The sequence below is a fragment of the Trichomycterus rosablanca genome, chromosome 10 (genome assembly GCF_030014385.1).
Source record: "Trichomycterus rosablanca isolate fTriRos1 chromosome 10, fTriRos1.hap1, whole genome shotgun sequence".
Lineage (NCBI taxonomy): Eukaryota > Metazoa > Chordata > Actinopteri > Siluriformes > Trichomycteridae > Trichomycterus > Trichomycterus rosablanca.
In genome coordinates, this window is record NC_085997.1 from 20,755,095 (window position 1) to 20,772,954 (window position 17,860).

Below are 17,860 nucleotides of genomic sequence, written 5' to 3' on the forward strand. Positions count from 1 at the left end.
AATTACTGACTGTAGTCCATCTGTTTAATGCTTTGTTACCCCTCTTTCATGCTTTTCTTCAGTGGTCATCATCATTCTCAGCACTGCAGTGACACTGACATGGTGGTGGTGTGTTAGCGTGTGTTGTGCTGGTATGAGTGGATCAGACACAGCAGTGCTACTGGAGTTTTTAAATACCGTGTCCACTCACTGTCCACTTTATTAGACACTAGGACCTACCTATTTGGTCCACCTTGTATATGTAAAGTCAGAGACGATCGCTCATCTATTGCTGTTGTTCGAGTTGGTCATCTTCTAGATCTTCATCAGTGGTCACAGGATATTTTTTAGGTTGGTGGACTATTCTCAGTCTAGCAGTGTCAGTGAGGTGTTTTAAAAGTTCATCAGCATTGCTGTGTGTTATCCACTCATACCAGCACAACACACACTAACACACCACCACCATGTCAGTGTCACTGCAGTGCTGAGAATGATCCACCACCCAGATAATACCTGCTCTGTGGTGGTCCTGTGGGGGTCCTGACCATTGAAGAACAGCATGAAAGGGGGCTAACAAAGTATGCAGGGAAACAGATGAACTACAGTCAGTAATTGTAGAACTACAAAGTGCTTCTGGTAAGTGGAGCTGATAAAATGGACAGTAAGTGTAGAAACAAGGAGGTGGTTTTAATGTTATGGTTGATCGATGTACAATTCTCTTTCAAAACAGCTACCTTTGTCATTCATTTCCTACTGATATGTGGTATCAGTGGTTGAGGTATGCGTTTTTATTGGAAAGAGGTTTGAGTTTTTATTTAGGGGAAAAAAAAAAACATTCATGGCTTCCTGGTTGGTAATTTCCCTGCGGAAATAGAGCAGGATGAATACAGACATTGTTTACCCCAACATCCTCATCCAGCACCAGCTTGAATTCCTTCCAACTTCTATAAGTCAAAATCGTGACATGAAAAAGCCGTTATTGTTTTCTACAGTCTTGTGTTGAACACACACACAAATGCATACACATGCACAATGAGCGACTGTCGCTGTTGCTCTGGCTCTGTAAGACATGATGTACTCCGCTGCATATGTAAATGTCAGCTGAATATATAAGTTGACATTGATAAATGGTCTAATATGAAGAATTTTATTTCTGACAAGAAAAGGATAGACTAGTGTGAATAATCGGTTCCTACAACATAAATCTGAGATAAAAATAATGCAGGCTTATTAAAGCACAGTTGTTCCCAAGTGAAGGATTCCAATCTAATCATAGCTACTTAACCGATCTAAATTAAAGTATATTAAGGGAACATATTATATACATAATACATTTATAGAGTAAATTGTTATAATTTGTACTAAATTCATTTTAGAATAATTGTATGCTATCACAATTGTATGCTATAAGATACACCAACCAGGCATAACATTATGACCACTGACAGGTAAAGTGAATATCTCTTCATCACGACACCTGTTAGTGGGTGGGGTATATTAGGCAGCAAGTGAACATGTAATTCTCAAAGTTGATGTGTTAGAAGCAGGAAAAATGGGCAAGCGTAAGGATTTGAGCGAGTTTGACAAGGGCCAAATTGTGATGGCTAGACGACTGGGTCAGAGCATCTCCAAAACTGCAGCTCTTGTGGGGTGTTCCCAGTCTACAGTGATCAGTATTTATAAAAAGTGGTCCAAGGAAGGAACAGTGGTAAACCAGCGTTGCACGCTGGTCAATGTGGTCTGATTCAACACACAAGCTACTGTAGCTCAAATTGCTGAAGAAGTTTATGCTGGTTCTGATAGAAAGGTGTCAGAATACACAGTGCATCGCAGCAAAAGGGGGACCAACCCAATATTAGGAAGTTGGTCATAACGTTATGCCTGATTGATGTACGTATATTACATAACGTCCTTGCTCCTGCTTTTTCTTTTCACTATGATCAGCAACAAATAAGCTTTAAGATGTCGACCTTGTAGAAAGAATTGCTTTTTTCTTGTTGTGGCAGTGCAGTTCATGGCTGACCTGTAGCTTTTTTTAGTACTTCTCAAATTACATCTGACTATCGGGACACATTTTCCCCAAGGCAAAAGTCAGTATTTAGAGTGGCCTTCCTTGGCACTAAGTACATCTTGAACTCTTTTTGGGAAGACCATTACATCAGGCTTCTTTCAACACTTTCTAGAGTTCATCGTTAGATTTAGGCATGATCAATCAAAACGTCTGTATTTTTCAGCATTTAAAATCCCATTAATTTTGACAATATTGGAAACAGAACTTGCAGAAATGCTAGACTAGGACATACTAGGACATACTCTCCACCATACTCTCTTTACTGAAGGTCACAAGCACTTATTCTTCAATGTCTTGTTTGTTTATTTATTAGGATTTTATGTCATGTTTTACACTTTTGGTTACATTCATGACCGGAACGGTTACTCATTACACAAGGTTCATCAGTTCACAAGGTTATATCGAACACAATCATGGACAATTTAGTGTCTCCAATTCACCTCACTTGCATGTCTTTGGACTGTGGGAGGAACTACCCACTGCTACCCACTTAGCCACCGTGCCGCCCCGGTGGTCATAATGTTATGCCTGTTTGGTGTATATTACATATACCAGTCCTTGCTCCTGCTTTTTCTTTAGCACTGTCACCTCACAGCAAGAAGGTCCTGGGTTCGATCCCCAGGTGGGACGATTCGGGTCCTCTCTGTGTGGAGTTTGCATGTTCTCCCCATGTCTGCATGAGTTTTATCCGGGAGCTCCGGTTTCCTCCATGACTGTATTTAACAGTGAACTAGTGAACTGATGTATCAACAAGGTTCATCAGTTCACAAGGTTATATCAAACAGTCATGGACAATTTTGTATCTCCAGTTCACCTCACTTGCATGTCTTTGGACTGTGGGAGGAAACCCTCGTGGATACGGGGAGAACATGCAAACTCAACACAGAAACCGATCGAACTCAGGACCTTCTTGCTGTGAGGCAACAGTGCTACCCACTTAGCCACCGTGCCACCACAGTGGTCATAGAGTTATGCCTGATCGGTGTATATTACATATACAAGTCCTTGCTCCTGCTCTTTCCTTTCAATATGATCAGAACAAGCCTCGAGATGTCGACTTTAAAGAAAGATTTGCTTTTTTCTTGTTGTGGCAGTGCAGTTCATGGCACTAAGCACATCTTTTTGCACATGTTTTAGGGGAGACTATTATACCAGGCTTCTTTCAGCACTTCCTATAGTTCTTCTATCGATTTAGGCATGATGAAATAAAACCTGTCTGTGCTTTTCAGCATTCATGATCCCATTAATTTTGACAATATCTGCAACAGTAATGCAGCCCAAATCTAGGACATACTCTCCACCGTGTTTTACTGAAGGTCACAAGCACTCATTCTTCAATCTCTTGTCAACTGTTTTTCTTACATATTGTTGACAAATGGACCCATTTGTTGTTCCATAACACAAAAAGACTATTCCTAAAGCTTCTTCGCACCGTAGAAGGGTCAACATGTCCTCTCAATGGAGCTGCCAGATGCTTATTCAGATCCTGGCTGGACATCTTTCTTTCTCTCACAGAAGAAAATATGAGAAGCTTCTTATCAAATTTTAAGTTTTCTTGACCTTCCAGTTCTTTTTGTCCCTGACCTCTCCTGATTCTTCAAATTCATGTTTAATAGCTTGAATACCACATCTTGAGTATCCAGTTTGTTTGGTGATTTATCTTTGAGAGTAGCCTTGAAAGTTGGTCTTATACATATTAGCAAGCTTCCAATGAATTGAACTCATACAACAAGTGTATGTAATGCTCAAGCATGTCTTGTACAAACCTGGTGTAATAGACCCTTTTCACAGCAGTGATTTTGACATATAATAGCACTGCATACAAATTTCCTGCATTTTCTGGTTGTATTCCAATAATGAGTTACACTACATTAAATATTAAAAAGGATATGTTTATGAGAGCAAAGAATTGATTATTCTAAGCTCTTCTTGGCTGGTTTGCTTGGTATGGCCACAAGCATATTAGGTCCCAATTAGCAAGTCAGACCTTAAACACTCCAACATTAATGAATATTAAACTAGTGCCTAAGTGTGTATTTGGAAGCATTCCAAATGCAGGTGGTGTTACAGGTCATTAGTGATCAACCATGCATTTTAATTCTTTTTTTTGGTACTCATCCATACTTACTCCTCTGCACTGCATTCATTATGGACAATGTTTTTGTTTTGTGCAGATACACCATCGATCGCCACACAGACCTAGAAAGGCTGTTTAATATTGACTCCAACAATGGTACCATCAGCACCCTTCAAGCTCTGGACAGAGAGACTTCCAAATGGCACAACATCTCCGTCCTAGCCACAGAAATAAGTGAGAAGAGTTTGTTCTTTTAACCATGCACAGCAGGAATTGTCAGCAATTAACAGTAACCTATTTCAAATTTGCTTTTAGAAGATGAGGAAAAGTCTTATCAGTAATTAAATGTAAACAAATGTCTGATTCAACTTAGCCAAAATTTGACAGTCAGCTAAGGTAATGTTTATTTGGGAACGCTGGCACCACTTTGCTTTGTTCTATTTTCTGTAAAGTTCACACATGCCAGTACAGTGAAATGTTTTCCCAGGGTTTAGTGTTAATAATGCACAGTCTTTTGTGAGAAAGAAAAACATCTAAAATCCCTTAAATGCTTCTTTATTATGGGCTCATATAAAGTTTACCAAGTGCTTGAGAATGCTCAGCTCATTCAGAAGGTAAATTTAATGCTGAATATTAATCAAGGGTTTCACATCAGGGTACTTATTGCAATACAGTGTGTGGAAGAAATATTTAACCTTGCATATATTACATTTCAATTTAAGCACAATACCTTTTGACAAAAGTATTCATGGATTTAAACAGCAATGACAAAAAGTCACTAGAAGCCTAAAAAGCAAAACTCATTCTGTAAAATGCAATAAAAACAAAATAAATTGTTGTTTCATTTTCTTGAACCAAAGTACAAACAAAAGATTTCCAATGTTTGACCAGGTGAACTGTAATATACTGTATAAATATAAGCAAATTTAGAATTTGTTGCATTTAGCAAACTAAGATACAGTTGGGGCAAGTTGCATCATCTTTCTTATTAATGAAGTAAATTTTTTTTGCCCATTCTTGATTGATACAAAACTTTAAGCAGCTTTAGAATCACTATACAATGAGACCTGGAATTGATGACAGCATGATGGTAGCACATCCATGTCAATGACACCTTCACACATATGCGCGTCACCAATGCACACACTTTTTAAAGTAGTACCTTGAAACTCAACATCAATTGGTTCTGGGATTGGCGTTGAGTTTAAAAGGCATTGAGTTTCAAGGTGTTTTTTCCCATAAGAATGTTTGGGAAACCTGTTAATGTGTTTCATAGTCCCGTGAAACTGCATATATTTTAGGCTTATGTAATATAATGGGGTTGTTTTTGACACTTATACACTGAAAATAACTCAAGTATATTATAAAAACACTGAAATAAAAAGCTGATTCTTACAATTTCGCAGAACCCCGATCTGTAACACAAGTTTAAAAGTGAAACAGGAGGAAAATCCAGTTTAACACAGATACATGTGGAGCTTTCAGAGTGAATCTGATGGTTATTCCACACAAATGCAGATTCGTCTGATATGCACACTTTGATGACGTATTACCACACCGCTCAAATCGAGCGCTGAACAAAGCGACTGTTCATTGTTCATTTGAAATTAAATTAATTAATTAATTATAAACAAACGGAACACATTGAGTTTAAGGGAAACGTTGAGTTTAAGGGTGCAAATTTCTCGATGAAGGGTGTTGAGTTTCAAAGATTTTGAGTTTAGGGGACGTTGAGTTACAAGGTACCACTGTATTTAATTGAAAAACTGCAATTAAATTGGTCAACCAAAACATTAAAAATCAATATTCATACTTCTGAAGAAAATGAACAAATCACAGGTGCTTGTTTTAATGCATCTTAGAACATTTTTGAATGTTTTTTCTGCAAATGGAGTTTGTGTAATATTACAACAAGCCAACACTAGTAGTAGAACAGGTCATACTTTGAGAGCTCAGTGACTTTTACTGTGACAATGTGATGCCATCTTTCCAACAAGCGAGTTTGTAAAACATCTGTCCTGTCCTGCTTGGGTTAACTGTGAGTGCTGTTACAAAGAAGTACATGCAGTACCAGTAAAAAAAAAACTAAGGTTCTAATGAACTGAAGTGCCTACTGGTTGCTGGGCCTTAAATGCTCTTGTGACTAGTTCTGGCTAAGACATTTGGACAAATATGAGAAAATGAACTTGTACTGGAGTGACAGAAAATAGGAATTGAAAAAGAATGAATTGTTCCAACATGACGTTTAACCTATAAAACAACTGTGGCAGGAAAGAGTTTCAAAATTGAACATTTACCTTTGATGAGGTAATTTGCGGATGGCAACAGGAAGATGAATTGTGAAATGTAAAGGATGTTCGTAGGTGTGCAGACTTACTAAAAACAGGAAAGAGAGGAAACAAAGAAAATAGGAATGTATTGGCCTTTTTTGAGCTACATTCACCACATACTGTAAATGCACTTTTTTACTTAAGTGGTGGTGTTTATTAATTTCATCAAGAAGCTGACAGGTGAGGTTTAGGAACTACATGACTGTAACATACATTTGTACTGCCATGCCAGTTGCAATTATCAAACTAATTTTTACTGAAAATATATGTTTGTGTGACTTTGCACAGCCTCATTTTCCCCAAAAAAGTACATACATCAGCTGTTAAAAGTCTGCATTTAAAACCTGGCAGAGCAATATTAAGGACAGATGCAGATAGTGTGGAGGAGCTAGTGAAGTGGAGGTGCACAGACTGCAAATGTGAAGAAGTAAAGAAGGTTTTGCTTATAGAACTCATTTATTTCCAGGTACTTCTCTGCAAACACGAGTGCCGGTGTTCATCAAAGTTCGAGATGTGAATGACAATGCTCCTGAGTTTGCTATGTATTATGAGACTTTTGTCTGTGAAAATGTCAAGGCTGGCCAGGTAAGAGAGGAATTCCTGAGTTGTTCTTTTTTATTAAAAATGTATTGCCTTTATCTTAAAGTTGAACAATACATATCAAATGGTAGGTATCAGTATGCTTTTGTCAGCATCAGTCTTCTTCTGAGTAGTGAATAATAAGTGGTTAGCAAAATGTTACTAGTAATTACATAATTAATTGTGTTGATAATTAATGTTGATCAATTTTCTAAATCTTTTACTGTTGCAGTGCTAGATCACGATAATTTAGACTGACGATTGGCTAAGTCCAGTTTCCCTTGATATTTGACGTGTTTGTAATCCTGGCTGAGCAACAGTTCTTGAACTTGCTTGTTTTCAGTCACCTGCTTTGCTTTCCCTTTTTTTAGCTACTAATTTCACCGGTTTTAAACAGCAATTTTTAAGTCTGCCTGTTTACAGTTTTACTATAAATATTCAGCAAGTATACTAATACAGTTTATAACCTTTAAGCAGATACAAGTTCTCAATCATCTACTGTTATTATTATTATTACTAATAGTAGTAATAGTAGTATTTTGAATCACCAACTCTCAATTCAATCTTGTGTTTAAAACCACTGCAAGGGCGGCACGGTGGCTGAGTGGGTAGCACTGTCGCAAGAAGGTCCATGGGTTCGATCCCCAGGTTCGATCCTTTCTGTGTAAAGTTTGCATGTTTTCCACATGTCTGCGTGGGTTTTCTCCCCAAGCTCCGGTTTCCTTCCACAGTCCAAACACATGCAGGTGAGGTGAATTGGAAATACAAAATTGTCCATGACTGTGTTGGATATAACCTTGTGACCCGATGAATCTTGTGTAACGAATAACCTCTCCTGTCATGTATGTAACCAAAGTGTAAAACATGATGTTAAAATTCTAATAAAATAAATGAAACCACTGCAAAGGAAATCTTAAAATTATGTATGTATTAATTTAATACAATGACATACTGTAGATTGCCACTAATCAGTAATGATTTTTTAATGTATTTCAGCTCATTCAAACAATAAGTGCAGTGGACACAGATGAGCCTCTCGTTGCACATAAGTTTGTCTTCAGTCTAAACACAGTCAACCCCAACTTCACCATCTTTGACAATGAAGGTAAATATCACAAAATAAAATTAATGTAATTACATTGGGTTCTGCATCACATTTTAGCATTAATTTATGTTTCCACGCTCAGCAATAGTGGCCTTTCTAGAAAATGTCTGATTGTGACTGATTTTAAAGTCATACACAAATGTATTACATGCATTTTAAAGTTTGGATCTGCCTTTGACCTACACCTACAAGCATTACATATTAAGAAAGCGTAAACCTTACTTAAGGGCGGCATGTTGGCTTCGTGGGTAGCACTGTTGCCTCACAGCAAGAGGGTCCTGGGTTTGATTCCCAGGTGAAGCGATCTGCGTCCTTTCTGTGTGGAGTTTGCATGTTCTCCCCGTGTTCCTGTTGCATGTTCCTCCTGGTACTCTGGTTTCCTTCTACAGTCCAAAGGCATGCAGTCAGGTCAACTGGAGATACAAAATTGCCCCTCACTGTGTGTGTGTGTGTGTGTGTGTGTGTGTGTGTGTGTGTTTGCCCTGTGATGTAGTGGCGACCTGTCCAGGGTGTTTCCTACCTTTTTTTCAGTAAATTGCACCCTCCATGACCCTGACCAGGATAAAGTGGTGGTAAAACAGACAATGAATGAATGAATAAATAAACCTTACTTAAACTTCAACTGAAATGCAACATTTATTTCTTTATTTATCTATATTTACCTTTATTTACATTTCCTGATTGTTTCCGCCCCCTGATAATAGACCATTAACAAACAATCCTTTTGATTTGTTTGTTTACTCTCCAGATAACACGGCACGGATATTGACACGCAGGGGAGGCTTTAACCGGCATGAGATGGGCTCATATCTGCTACCTGTGGTCATTTCAGACAATGACTATCCCATCCAGAGCAGCACAAGCACTCTGACTGTACGAGTGTGTGCATGTGATAGTCGTGGAAAAGTCCAGTCCTGCAGTACTGAAGCCCTGCTGCTTTCTGCTGGCCTGAGCACCGGAGCTCTTGTTGCTATCTTACTCTGCATCGTCATACTACTCAGTAAGTAGATCCCAAATAAGACCTTATACTGTGCTCATTGTTAACATGCTTTTTTTTTTAAAACATCCACCCTGCATTCATTTCTAAATAATAAAAGTCAATCTATCCAGTTGTTTTGAACACCATAGGTTTTATATAAATGCTAAAGTTACCAAACACAAGTACAAGAGTTAAACTATTGTCAAATTGACACTTCAAAATAAGGAGAATAAGGGTCCTTGACAATACTACAGTTTAAACATCATAAGATACATTCTAAGCGTTTAAGTATTCCGACCTTGCACATGACCAAAGTCTTAATACAGTGACATTTCATGATTATTATCAAACATCTGGAAACACTGAGTGAAAACAAGCCTAAGTACAAGACAAAAATAGACAAAGCTTAATAAGGCAAGACAAGGCTAGCAAGGCAGATCTAGACAAGGCTACGCAAAATGTCTAGGCAAAATAAAACAAAACTAGGTAAGGCACAATAACACGCATAGCAATGGATTACTAGTCTAGACATAACACGATCAAACAAGACAAAATTTGTTACCAATAGACCATTGAGTCAGGAGCAGAAAGGCAACATTTATTAGGAACAGGCCATTCTTGATGATGCAGTACTTGGCAATTAAAGGCTAGGTAAGACAAGGCAAGATGTGGAAGGTCAAGGCAAGAAATTGAAGCCCAGAACATAGAAAAGGCAGGACAGGGCTAGGAAATGCAGTGCAAGCTAAGGCTAGGCAGTTTAAAAAAGACAAGACTAGGAATAAAAATAATACAATAAATGGTGGAACAGTGATTAAAGGTTTAAGCCCCATTCACATGCAAGATACCACACGACCCCACAACATTCAGTTGCTTGGATTCAATTATGTTTTAATTGTAAGAGTATCTTTGGAGACTGTATCTGCCAAACATAAGATTGTAAATACCTGACTAGACTTGAAATGGCAACAGTAGGCTAAACTTGGCAAAATAAAGATAGAACAGACATAAACGGACATATCAATGCTAGACTAAACAAGAAAAAATAGGCACAAAATGATATTACTAAGTAGTAGGCTCTGATCTTATTTTTCATTTGGTTATCAGAATATCTAAATATCATCCAAAACTGATCCAATAATCTTCACTTTTAGTAACTAAATCAGTATAATATTACTACTAAGTGCCATCAAGTCAATTCCGATTCCTGGTGACACTATAGAAGTGTTTCTCCAAAACATATTGTTTTCGTCTTCAAGTTAATTAATGGTTTGCTTATCATTTACCTAATTGTATCTAACCTTGTCCTCATTCTCTTTTACTCTTCCAAGCATTACTGGCTTCTCCAATTAATTCATAATGTGCCCAAAATAAGAGAACTTAAGTTTGGTTACCTGGTCTTTATTTGGAAAGACAAATCACTACATCTCAAGATCTATTCCCGTTCCTTTATTCTTCCTCTGCCAAGTGTCAGTCTGTGTCGTATTCCCTGACAGCTGGATTATTGCTATTAATAATTGATCCAAGTGGGCAAAAGCTGTCTGCCACTTTGACACCTTCTCCATCACTGGTAAAGTTAGAGGGTTTTCTTGTTGTCATGTGTTCTGTTTTCTTCATATTGATCTCTGAAGTCTCACTTTCACTCAGTTTGTTAACTTTTCTGTAAGGGCCTTTAGGTCTTCCTAATGGTTTTTGGAGGCATTGTGTAATCAGCGTATCAAAGGTCATTGAGGTTTCTTCTACCAGTCTTAAATTCTTGGTCATCTTCCTGCCATGCTTCTCATGCTGCTCTTATTATATGAGATGCTCTGGTATTGAGATGCTCAGGTATTCCCGTCTTCAGGAGGACATTCCATAATTTTGTGCGGTCAACACTATCAAAAGCTTTTTTAGTTCCTCGACTTTTTCTATAATCCAATGTACGTATTTGATAATCAGGTAGTCAGATAGTGTTAACTATTCAGTTTTACTGCAGGTGCTTATGAGATGCAGGTGCAGTGTTCAGTGGAGGCTAAGTGTAGGGTGCATGATGCCATGTACAAATATGTGGCATTTTCATGATAAGGCTTTAATTAGAGCTTCTAAACTAAAAGCTACATCTTAGCCTTTAAACATATGCTACCTTTTTACATGACAGAATGTTTAACCATTTTACACACCATACAGTATGACCTTAACAGTTTGCTATGTATAATGATAGGCTGAAAATGAATTAACTTTAGGTTAAAAAAACATTTTATTTTCTCTAAGGTTCATTCTAACCTGTGTGTTTTATAGTTAAGGATTTTTTCCACACATCCAAAAACTAGGGCAACACTAGGGCACTCTATTAAGATGTAATTTTAGTTGATACTTATAGAAAGACCTTTGTTCTTCTTTTTTGCCCTCTCTTTCAATGTAAAAATGCAACCTGGGGAGAAATATTTTCATTATTAAATGCTTGAAATTTACAAAGTGGCCTTTACAGTCTTGTAAAGCCCAAAGTAGGTCATACATTTCTGTCCCCCAACAAAAAAACACCATTTTTACCTGGATGTATTTTAATGCAGCATAAAAATCTATTCCAGTTTCTTCTGAAGAACTAATATATGCAGCACTTACTACATCCAGGGGCACTTTGATAAGAAATAATTTAAATTCTCTGAGTTACGGCATGTAATGTATTATCTACTTTTATCACCGTGTTTGAATTAGACATTTGTGCATGTGGGATTGTAGCATCCTTGTTGCTTATAACCATCCTACCCTGTGTAATACTTTTAAAATTCACAGTCCACAATTTTCTGCAGTACGGATACTCACTCTTCAGATCTTGATATGGTAGATGTGGATTCAAAGAGGGGTCACATTCTACACAAAACCAGCCTTCTCTAGGAAATATATGAGAATATCATTCATCAACTACCAAAAAAAAAAAAACTCGTTGATTCTAAACTCCACTCTGCCATCCGGCTGGGCTGGGCGGCTATATGAACGATTGGCTTGTTGTTCATACAGGGATGGGAAGCTGGAGAGGGACCTCATAACTGCAATGCAACTAGGACCTCTGCTGGCTGATTGATGGCGCCTGCACAGAGTCGAGGAATAATGTGGACAGGGTGTGGCTCTCCGTACACAAAGCTGATCCGCATATGAACTAGTTTCGTGCAGGTAAAAAGATGCAGTCGGCTACTATGCACATGTCAGAGGGGGGCGTGTGACAGCCTTGCTCACCTCAATCAGCAGTGGGGATCAGCATCGGTAGAGAGGAAGCATAATGCAATTGGGTAATTGGATACGACTAGATTGGGAGGGAAAAAAAGTAGAATATTTATTTATTTTAAAAATTGTAAAACTCTTTTTACAAACAACACACTGGGTCACTGATGCAAAGCACCAGTGTAATTAGTCCTGATACACACAAAGACTACTACATGTTTAAAAGTCTATAATCAATATTTTATTTTGATATTTACCACCTACATAAGCACTGTTGCAGACCATGTACACCCTTTCATGGAAACGTATTCCCTTTTGGCTGTAGCCTCTTTCAGCAGAATAATACGCCCTGCCACAAAGCAAAAATGGTTCAGGAATGGTTTGAGGAGCACAACAACGAGTTTGAGGTGTTGACTTGGCCTCCAAATTCCCCAGATCTCAATCCAATCGAGCATCTGTTGGATGTGCTGGACAAACAAGTTCGATCCATGGAGGCCCCACCTCGCAACTTTCAGGAGTTAAAGGATCTGCTGCTAACATCTTGGTGCCAGATACCACAGCACACCTTCAGGGGTCTAGTGGCTGCGAAAGGGGGACCAACACAATATTAGGAAGGTGGTCATGATGTTATGCCTGATTGGTGTAAAAAACACATGCACAGAAGAGTCAGAACAGAGAGTCAGAAACCTGTACACTGTATTTCCAGTGCCCTCTAACTGGCAACAATGTGACATGTATAATGTGGACAATGGACAATGTAATTAAATTAAGGTGATAGACTAACTAGCTGACTACCAAATTTTGCAGGGCGAAGTATGCCTTGCCACAAAGGGGCCTGGGTAAAGCCTCACACCTGAAATATTAGCCTCCCCCAGCAAACCTTAAGAAAGCAGGTGGCCATGTGCTTGCTCTTCAGGGACATAATTAGTAGAACCTCAATCAAAACACAACACCACATGAAAAAGCAGGAAGAAAGTTACTAAGAACTAAGTTACTACTATTGCCAGCTACTTAATCCACCATCAAGTGGCAACCCAACCTCTCAGAAAAGAACAAAGACATGGGCTGCCACTCCAATGCTATGTGCTTTTGGTATGGACCTTGCATGGCATTTGATAAGTATTGTTTTATTACGCAATTAGTATTCAACACCGATCAACCATAACATTAAAACCACCTCCTTGTTTCTACACTCACTGTCCATTTTATCAGCTCCACTTACCACATAAGAGCACTTTGTAGTTCTACAATTACTGACTGTAGTCCATCTGTTTCTCTGCATGCTTTGTTAGCCCCCTTTCATGCTGTTCTTAAATAGTCAGGACTCTCCCAGGACCACTACAGAGCAGGTATTATTTGGGTGGTGGATGATTCTCAGCACTGCAGTGACACTGACATGGTGGTGGTGTGTTAGTGTGTGTTATGCTGGTATGAGTGAATCAGACACAGCAATGCTGATGGAGTTTTTAAACACCTCACCGTTCCTGCTGGACTGAGAATAGTCCACCAACCAAAAATATATCCAGCCAACAGTGCCCCTTGGGCAAGCAATCCTGTCTTGCATTTAGTGTGACCTGACCAGTATAGAATTAGTACAAAATGAATGAATTTAGTTGGCTGCTTAAAAAGAGTTAATCAGAAGAATATATTACCACGGTAAACATCACATTGTATTTGTTTCACATATCAAGCACAGTCACGCACACCATACACTTTGCTTTTCTCTCTTTCCCCTGCCTCACTATCTAAATAGCACCTTTCACCAGTACTTCATTTCTGAGTAGACAGGTTATAGCACTGATGGTTGAGCTTTAGCATTTATGCCTCTTGAGTGCTATAGCATGACATTTGCTCGTTACACCCCCTTTCCCTTGCTCCCACATTTCAGACGTTCTTCCTGACGAGCTGTCTAATTCAGCTCCACAACCCAGGACAGTGAATTTAAGCACTAGGCCATGACAGGAGATTTCTAGCTCCACCTAAAAACCCTCACGCACCTCAGAACAAGCCTTCAACCACTCTGCCGCCCTCCAGTCTGGGCAGCACACAAAACACAAACCCCCCGCAGTGCTTCTATATAATTAACACCTGAGTGGGAGGCAGGGGCAATCGCTCCACTTACCTGCTGAGAGCAGAATGCAGCCACTGATCAGGAAAAAAACAAGCTTCCAACAAGAGCACCTGCTCACTTTTCAGTAAGATAATGTATTCCTTGCTTAACATGAAAGATAGAGCAATTGAGTTCGTAATTATAGGTTAAAGTTTAAGCATTCACCTTACTGCTGCATGGGCGTTTTTACTAAACTTTACACAAAACATAAGAAAAAAATCACACAAAGAAAAAAGCATCTTTGATGGGTTGGACCTGGTCAAAGAACTTCACATATAAGCTTCTTGGAGCTTTGAAGACTGTAATATTAGATGAGCAGTGAGTATGAGAAGATAGAGAGGAATAGAAAGCCGAAGATACCAAATTATTTATTTATTTATTTTGTACTGAATCTTAATACTGCGAGATGATTGCCCCAGGCAGTACAAAGTCTTTATCAGCAATAGCGTATGGCTCCTTCTCACTCTATTCTTTATGATCTTAAGCACATGGCACCTTTGAAAGACTCCTCTGCAACTTCTGCTGAGCCCCGCACAGTTTTATGCAGTGCTAGACTAATCTCTTACTAGTCTTTTCTTCAAACAGCCCACAGATACTCAGCACTATAATTTCAATTTCAATTTCAAAGCTTTATTGTCATATGTACAGTAGGAAACGTGTTTCCCTGTACAATGAAATTCTTATTTTGCTGTCCACACATGATGTAACAAAGTACAAAGATAATAATAAAATAAAATCAAATTAAGAAATAAAAGTTAGATATAGTAAAAAAAAAAATAAAAAAAAAAAAATAAAAAAAAATAATGAGGTCTCACTCTTGTCATTACTGCAGACTGATAGACCTTTGTTTGTGTACACTGAGCAGGTAGTCAGGGGTAAGACTTCTGTGTTTTTGCACCCATAACGTCTTTGATAAGGCCAATTACTCTTTTACTTGCTGTCTCTTGTAGGTAGGGCTGACACCGATCCGATACTCTGTATTGGTATCGGTCCGATATTGGCCCAAATCACTGGCTCGGATATCGGAAGTAAATAAAAAAAACGTGTAATCTGATCCGATACTGTTGCTTAATGTAAATAACACTTAATGTAAATGAGGCCATTGTTTGTGTGTAAAGCAAATAACACACGAAGATACGTTCCCAACTGTTGTCTGCCTGTCTACAAATTAATTCAGTTCCACACTGTTATACGGACTCTGTTACTTAATCTTTATTAACTCCCGCTACACTCATTCATTCATGCATGTAACACCGGTGCGAAGCCAACTAGTGGTAAAGCACCCTTACTGTTTTCTTTGCCGAGTATATCAATTATAATCAATTGAGTCTCATTCAAAGTATATAACCAAACATTACACCAACAGAGCGCTGTTTATTGCCAGCTCACTCGGCAACTGCCGTAACAAGGTACATCTTGATGACATCATTAACATGTGCCACTGATCTACAACTCATCTGCAACAGCCATTCAGAAATTAAAAAACACTGATCGCTTTATAAATGATAAATCACTCATTTGAGATAAAGAAAACCTATCTTGTCCCGACTTGGAGATCTCTCACATCCTCAATGATTAATCCATTAATGTTAGGAAATAAAACAAACTACACCGTTTCCCGTTTAGCCACAGATGTCCTCTTCAAAATCCAGCAGGAATTTTCAATAAGCATGCTTTGGTTTTTAATAAGCTAAAAACGTGACAGAACTTTAACGGAAAATCTCAACCAAACTCTTCGTCAATTCTAATTGGTCCAATTGGCGTTTAATTGACATCCACATCTTCCAGTTGTAGACACTTTGGATGACACGCCGTAAAGTGATATGTGTCACGTGAACAACAGCTCGAGCATTAGTGAAACGAAAAATGTTGCTGAATGTTCTATGTTTAAAGGTTAAAATAAAAACAGCAGTTTTGCATAAGTGTGATGTTATAGGTTCTGTATTTATTCCTTTAGAATATTTGTTTCACAGTCTGAGCATTGATATTTAGATAACCATGGTGCACTGAGACGTATTATTACTGCTTAGTTGTTTGAGAGGATAAATTACAGCATCAGATTGGTATCGGTATCGGCAGATACTTAATTTGCAGTATCGGTGTTGGACATAAAAAAGTGGTATCTAGCCAGCCCTACTTGTAAGTACTGGGTATTCAACCACTTGTGTCTCTCTTTAGGATGTATACTTTTATCTATACTCAACATTTCTCTCTGATCACTTTCTCAATGGTCCCTTTACTCCCAGGCTTTAATCAAAGCATTTTAGAGCAATTCATTGTTGCTATAGTGATCATACTGTCCATCATTCATTTTTTCCCCACTCCAACAGTTACAAACCATTTGATGCACAGAATACGTAGGGACGACAAAGCATTTTTTAGCCTTTGTTTATCTCTCCCTGTTTCCATAGTGATCGTGGTTTTGTTTGCTGCAATGAGGCGGCAGCGCAAGAAAGAGCCTCTGATTATTTCCAAAGATGACGTCAGGGACAATGTGGTGAGCTACAACGACGAAGGTGGCGGTGAAGAAGACACACAAGCGTTTGACATCGGCACGCTAAGGAACCCCGAAGTCATAGACACCAATAAGATGAGACGAGACATCATCCCCGATATGCTCTTTCCTTTCCGACGTGTGTCCCCTATCAAAAACAACGCAGATGTGAGGGACTTTATTAACAGTCGTCTTCAAGATAATGATTCGGACCCCACAGCACCTCCTTATGATTCACTGGCCACTTACGCGTATGAGGGCAGTGGTTCACTCGCTGAATCTCTCAGTTCACTTGAATCTACTGCAACTGAGGGAGATCAGGATTTTGATTACCTTAGCCAATGGGGACCACCGTTCAAGAAATTGGCAGACATGTATATAGGAAAAGAGACTCATAGAGAGACATAAGGCCACGATGTAACACTGTACTGAGTTTTCTCACTTATATCACTTAATTAACTTACACCAACATAAATTCCCTCCCTTACCCAACTGTATAAATCAATTAGTCAATAAAGACTTGGAAATCCTAATCAAACTAATAGACATTTTATGAAGACATTTTCATCTTTCCTACTTCATCTAGTATTTCTTCTCCCACTTTCTCAAGCTTTTTCCCTTTTTTAATTCCATAAAGATGCCTTTAAAATTTAGAAATTTGTTGTAATTGATGGTGTGAAAATGTGTTTTGTATCTTCGAACAGTGATAGCAGCTTTCTATACTATTGATGTTTATTGCAAAATAAATGGAAGAAAATAATGACTATTAGCTTAGCTTTTATTGAAAACCATGTCTCTGATAGGTACATGTAAACTATTTGGTATCTTTGTTTAAAAGGAAGTGTTCCAGATTTTTATGGATGTAAAACTGTCAAAGTGTGCATTCATTTTAGCACATTGGGTTAGACATGTACAATGCAAAGTGTAATCTTGTAGGATAC

At 38.4% G+C, this 17,860-nt stretch overlaps 1 protein-coding gene across 1 annotated transcript in view; it reads left to right on the forward strand.

Moving 5' to 3' along the window:
• LOC134321840 (cadherin-10) overlaps window positions 1-17,554 on the forward strand; it is a 67,885-nt gene extending 50,331 nt beyond the window's left edge. The window contains exons 7-11 of the mRNA XM_063003678.1: window positions 4,225-4,361; window positions 6,924-7,042; window positions 8,033-8,141; window positions 8,890-9,141; window positions 16,837-17,554. Coding sequence (XP_062859748.1) covers window positions 4,225-4,361; window positions 6,924-7,042; window positions 8,033-8,141; window positions 8,890-9,141; window positions 16,837-17,327 — 1,108 coding nt within the window. The 3' untranslated portion in view covers window positions 17,328-17,554. The remainder of the gene's footprint in view (window positions 1-4,224; window positions 4,362-6,923; window positions 7,043-8,032; window positions 8,142-8,889; window positions 9,142-16,836) is intronic.
• Window positions 17,555-17,860: the final 306 nt, after the last annotated feature.